Consider the following 6,000-nt stretch of genomic DNA (forward strand, 5'->3'; position numbering starts at 1 on the left):
GGGACCATTCCTCATTCAGTTATATACCACAAGGGCAGTTTGACTTATTTTATATTAAACTTTTTTGGTTGGTTGGTGGTGGTGGTAGTGGTGGTGGTGGGAGGAGGGGTCAAAGTTACATCTTTTCAATTTAGAAGAAAACCCTTTATATAGAAAAATAAATAAGAGGGTCTAATACTAGATACAAATAATGGTTACATTCGACACCATGATGGGAATACGACTTGCTGATTGTAAATTAATGTTAACAGAGCTTCATTAGATTATTAAGACTTGACATTGATTGTGAGCATTTTTTAAGCATCGAGTTATATGCATGTCTGTTTGATTTACAGGGCCATAGGAACCGGGGGGATGGGGTCACCCCCCCCCCTAATTTTGCCGATATACATAATACTATAGAAAACATAGCTACTATATGTCAGTGGCCCCCTCAGTAATAACGTCTGATGACCTTTTGTTTGCTTGTCAAGAAATTTTAGGTTCCCCCCAACTGAAATTGCTTCCTTCAGGTCTGATCCCCCCTTCTCTTCTGTTTTACTTTTGTGGTTTGTTTCGTACGGCACAAAAGAAACTATAAAGTAGAGAGTTTATTGATATCTGATAAGATTACATAAAAGTATAATTATACATGTAAGTTATTACTATGCTCCATGGACCAATGCATGTATTTTCATTTTGTTCAGTAAATTACATGTGTGTAGTGAAACTTGTTTTACTCAGCATTTCCGAAGAGATGCAATGTTAGTTCTATATTAGTACTGCTTGGTCCTTAATATCATTTAGCGATTGTGAAGCTTACAATGTTTTCGTCAATCCAAATACAAAAAAAAACTTAATAAACGATTTGTTTCACAACTTTTTTTGAGTGCAGAATACTTTCTCGGAGTATCTCAGTGTCCTTTTTATCAGTTATCAATGTCCGGTATTTACCCTAGCAACCTTTTTAATGATATTAAAACATTCCTTTATCTTTAAACAAAAACAAAATACTAAATGTCCGTGTAAGGCCGAATAAAATAAACTTACCGCAGGAGATCGCCATGTTTTTCAGATATAACACAAACGATCTTTTTCGTCTTTATTATTTCCTCATCATAAGGAAAGGAAAAAGGAGGACGTCCTTACTGTGTTTTATAGATGCCAGCAATCAGTGGGGTTTTTTAAAATCACTTTTCATTTAAATTAACACTTTACATTGGTATCTTCACGTAGGCGGAATGTTTTATTTAAATTTGACAAAAAATACAAGGAACCTAATAAGGAAGATGAACATGTATACTAGTATCATACAAGTATTTTGTTTAAAAAAAATCTGTGATAGTTTGTTTAATCGTTTAAGTTACTAAAGTAAATGGATGAGATCTTTAAAAAAAATTAAAAAGAAAGAAACAAACATGATATACATGCATTTGAAGCCATGTCCAATCAAGGAGTTTTATACTATACATGCATGTATATGGGTTCATGGGTTCTTTCTAAGAACTAGCGAACTTATATAAAGTGAACAATACAAACGACTTCAGCAATTGCTTTATTTATTTACTCTGCTATACTTCCAGTCCTGTTATTGTATTCACTAAAAGTTCATTTCAAGCAAATATATGACTTCCGCTTTTTCTCATGGTTAAACAACCTTATAAAATGTCCATGGGTAGCCGTTAATACCTTTTCAATGTTAGAAAAGTAATGAATGGCTACATGTATTATAGACTGTACAATGCATTTCAAATGGCTTGCTGCTACAAAAGTTTTCAAATAAAGTCCCTTTTAGCATACTCTTGGCTTTTTTAGTGAACTTTTCTCAAGGGTTGCGAATTTTTATTCGTTGCCGTGCGTGGGACATTTTTAGGCACTTTTACTGATGCCATAAGTTCTGAGTGAAAATGATAGACTTTATATATGTATTGCTGTGGATTACACAAAGTGAGTACTATTTAGGCATGTACTTATTTCCTGTATGTAAATACTTGCTTGTTTTCTAAATATACATGTAGAGTAATATGTATTCTTTTAAATCTTAGATTAATCTTGAGGGAATTTCGGTGATGTCATTCGCATTTTTTCTAAATAAAATTCATTAATCGATAATAAATTAGGCCATACGATTCAATATTTCCTCCTGAAAATCGTCTTTGGTAATAAAACCAGTAGTTGTTAATCTGTTAAAGCCCTGAAATTATTTATCCAGGTAACAAATCGAGCCAGCTGCCATGTTCAATTATATATCTGCTAGGAAACTAAAGATATTATATATATTTTCGGAGAAATGCAATCTAAATCTTTTGATAAACTTTGTTGAAATCGCAAGTTGTTTCTTGGTTTTCAAGTTTTAACTTTCGAATATATGCATCTATTTTTAGCAATTGTAGCGGCAACTTGGCGAAACTGTGAAGAATGGAGAGTACGTGGACACGCAAAAAGCGCCACCTTCGACGTGGATCCCAAGAATGACGGGAACGTGTTTTCTGTGTACTGTGATATGACGTCTATTCCTGCACAGATGGTGTTCAAACATGACGTCACTGCAAGACTGCACGTGGGATATGCTATCAACAGTTGTAAGGCTGAGAAAAACAAATACATAAAAAACTAAACCAACAGGTGTAAAAAAGAAAATAAATTTCTCAATTTGAATGTATACAATAGAGAGAGCTGCAAATATTCTTGGTTCCAAGATAATGAATGTTATTAAACATTATTGCCAAGTTTGGAATATCTGAATTTTATAGCATAAAATGCATTTCACTTCAAATACTCCTTGGCAAATTGACTTTAATTGAAAAACACTCCTGAATGAATACATGAATCATTGCATAAATACAGTTAAACTTTGGTATCTACCATTGATATGTCGAACTTATTTGGCAGTCCCAAACCATGCACTTGAGTAAATGAATTTTATCAAAAGAAAAAAATGCGAACAACGTTATTTTTTTCTTCTTTGGTTTGAATATCAGGGTATGCCGACGTGCAGCCGCAGTATTCTGTCACGATGGATAATATTGAGGATGCTTTAACCATGACGTCAAGTTGCCTGCAGTACATTAAATATGAGTGTAATCAGTCCAAACTAATTTTACAGAGTATGTAAATTATATTATTCGAAAAGATATCATATCACACATAAATCTTCTATCAAACAAAACCCGAAAAATCTCTTGTGTAGCCTATCTTATTCTTAAGACAGACGTTTACTTTTGTAGGAGCTTTTTCAAAGTGGGAATCACGTGACTCAGTAATGCAATACTATTGGGGAGATGCTGATATGCAACGCAAGCATTGCGCATGCGGACTGACTGGTACTTGCGCAGATCCCTCCATGAAATGCAACTGTGAAATAGAAGATACAGAGTTGAGGGAAGATAGTGGCTATCTAACAGACAGCAGTGTCCTGCCGGTAACAAGGGTGGTGATTAGAATGTCACAGACAGCATCTGACGGGTACTTAACCATAGGACCGCTGACATGCGTAGACGGTGAGATCACGTGTAAAGGGGGGGGGGGGCAAAGGAAATGCTAATGTGATTACTATAGTATATCTAATGTGTATACCTTTATGAATCTATAAAACGATATTGTATATAAGTATATAAGTGGTATCAGATTAGAAAAAGTTTGTTCAGAGCATAATTTTAACACCCCCCAAGACCATTCTTTCAAGTGAAATACAGTCAAGATGCTGATATTTTAACTACATGTAATTACGCATGGGGTCTCCTAGCAAGCTTAAGAAAACCCCTAAGCCTTGTTTAAAAGTATTGATTATTCAAGTTTTAATGAATGATTCTTCACTTTTCGAAATTTTTAGCTCAGCTGAATTAAAAGCTCTTGTGAGCTTTTCTGATCACTCGTTGTCCGTCGTCCGTCCGTGCACTTGTAAACTTTTCACATTTTTCAACTCAAGAACCAAGTGTCAACTTTAACCATGCAAAGTTGACAAACAGCATTCTTGGTTAAGGGGGAGTTAGAATTGTTAAAATGAAGGGTCCATCCTACTTACAAGGGTGGATAATCAAGAAAAAATTGAAATACAATAGGGTCATTAAAAATCTTTTTCCCGAGAACCAGTGATCCAGTAAAGTTGAAAATTAGGTGCATGGAGACATCCTGTGGTATAGTGTATAGTGTAGATTCAAAATTATTCAAATCATGACCCCCGAGGGCAGGCCTAGGGCAGGTCCACAATAAGTTTTACATTGAAATATATATTGGAAAAATCTTTCCAAGAACCGGTGGGCCAGAAAAACCGTGTGAAAACATCCTGGGTAGTGTAGATTCTAAATTGTTAAAATCATGAGCCCCGGAAAAAGGATGTGGCGGCTGGGTGGTAAGATGGGGCCACAATATGTAATACAGGGGGAAGGTTAATCTGCGGAAGAGCAGCAGGGCCAAAGTTACTCAGGTGAGCGTTGTGGCCCATTGACCTTTTGTTTTTAACTTATCTGATCAACTGCCATGTGATGTCTAATTAAATTAACAGTTGATCCCAGAAGTTTTATAGATAAACCAGAGGGAATCGCAACCACCATCATTTGCTCCACTCTCTTCCTGTTGTTTGTTTTCATGATATCTTATGCCTGTTACAAACGGCGTCCATGGAGAAAATGTCAGGCACGGCGCCTTGAGTCGACGTGAGTAGAAACTTCCTGTAGAAAATATTTTTGTCCTTATAATCTCATAACGGAGTTGTACCAGTATACTCTTGATAGTTTCTTGATACCCAAAGTTCTAGTAATTAACCCACCGTAATTTTAATTTTACATATTTACATAAAAGAAGTTCCTCCTTAACCTTTGTTCCCAATTTTTTCAAATAAAGTAAGCTTAAATTTCGTATTTTTTTTTCAAAGCTCGATTGAAAAACTCCCCTCTGCAGACAAATCAGAGGTCAGTTCAGAAACGCCAGAGGTTGAAAAACCACGTGATATCATTGAGTCTGAAGAGATATCGTCTTCAATGGCACAGCTACCACGGGGACCGCTCCACGCCATTATGCCACCTAGTTGGAACGTCCATAATTTTCCTATTCAAAGTTACAAACCTGGAGAATTGGCAAACCTTCTCGGAGCTCAAAGCGAGGCTGACCTAATTCGTCTACGAATGGAATTGAACGCTTGGCATCTTCATCCTTCCCCCAAACAAGACAATTTACAAAGAACAGAGGAACCAGAGGTACAAGATGCTTCAAAACATAAGAAATTCGAGTATAACTGGAATGTTGATGGTGTTTTGCTGGTCAACTCTCTCATCAAACGAGAACAAGCCGAGAGGTTGAAAAGGGGACACATTCTTCAGCCATACCCACATCCGAACGCAACAAAAGTTCATGAGGATATCGCCATAAGCAATATCGATGGTGGAAGAATCAAACGCAAAATTGAAGAACCTAATACTGATAACAATACGATAGAAACTGGAGATCTTGTTGATTTGGACTCTAGTGACCAAGATGTTGATGTTTTTGACACTGTACAACCGTCACCTCAAGTAAACTACGCTAATATTCAGATGGTAAAAGATGTTGTTGAACAGGAAAAAGCTGAGAAAGCAACATTGAGCAACAGTGACCAAGCAGCGTAAAATATTCCAGTCCTACATCTGAACACAGGGTACAACCAATTGACCAATACATCCAGCTCCCTTAGTCACGTGATGCTCTACATAAAAAATAAAAAGCGTTTTTATGATTAAAAATGAAATTAAAAGAACCCTAATACACATTATCTTCTTAACTTACATTTGCATTACATATGCATTACATTAGAACACTTATTAGTTTACATACAAAACAAAAAATTGTCTTAATTAACGATATTATAAACTGCTAGCTTTCAACAAGGCGGTTGATATCTGTGTAACGTCAATGTATTTGTCAGTAGCCATCCCCGGTTTAAAAATTGATCGTACTCATGTAGTATGCTCTTGAGTATTGAACAAGTTGGGTGACGTACATACCATACAGGTAATAGTGGAATATATAGCTACATAAGCCAGGAAT

General features: G+C 36.0%; 1 protein-coding gene across 1 annotated transcript; it reads left to right on the plus strand.

Moving 5' to 3' along the window:
* Positions 1-2,347: 2,347 nt before the first annotated feature.
* LOC134272552 (uncharacterized) lies at positions 2,348-5,638 on the plus strand. The gene is made up of 5 exons (XM_062754772.1): positions 2,348-2,561; positions 2,961-3,086; positions 3,207-3,479; positions 4,484-4,634; positions 4,853-5,638. The coding sequence occupies exons 1-5, from the start codon at positions 2,348-2,350 to the stop codon at positions 5,580-5,582; spliced, it is 1,494 nt and encodes a 497-aa protein (XP_062610756.1). The 3' UTR covers positions 5,583-5,638.
* Positions 5,639-6,000: the final 362 nt, after the last annotated feature.

This window comes from Saccostrea cucullata, unplaced genomic scaffold (assembly GCF_032062105.1).
Source record: "Saccostrea cucullata isolate Sc308-1 unplaced genomic scaffold, CSIRO_AGI_Scuc_v1 ctg158, whole genome shotgun sequence".
NCBI lineage: Eukaryota > Metazoa > Mollusca > Bivalvia > Ostreida > Ostreidae > Saccostrea > Saccostrea cuccullata.

Coding starts and splice junctions, on each gene's coding strand:
- LOC134272552 (XM_062754772.1), top strand. CDS start 2,348: ATGCATCTATTTTTAGCAATTGTAGCGGCAACTTGGCGAAACTGTGAA. Junction 2,562..2,960: donor GGGATATGCTATCAACAGTT/GTAAGGCTGAGA, acceptor TTTGAATATCAG/GGTATGCCGACGTGCAGCCG. Junction 4,635..4,852: donor GCACGGCGCCTTGAGTCGAC/GTGAGTAGAAAC, acceptor TTTTTTTCAAAG/CTCGATTGAAAAACTCCCCT.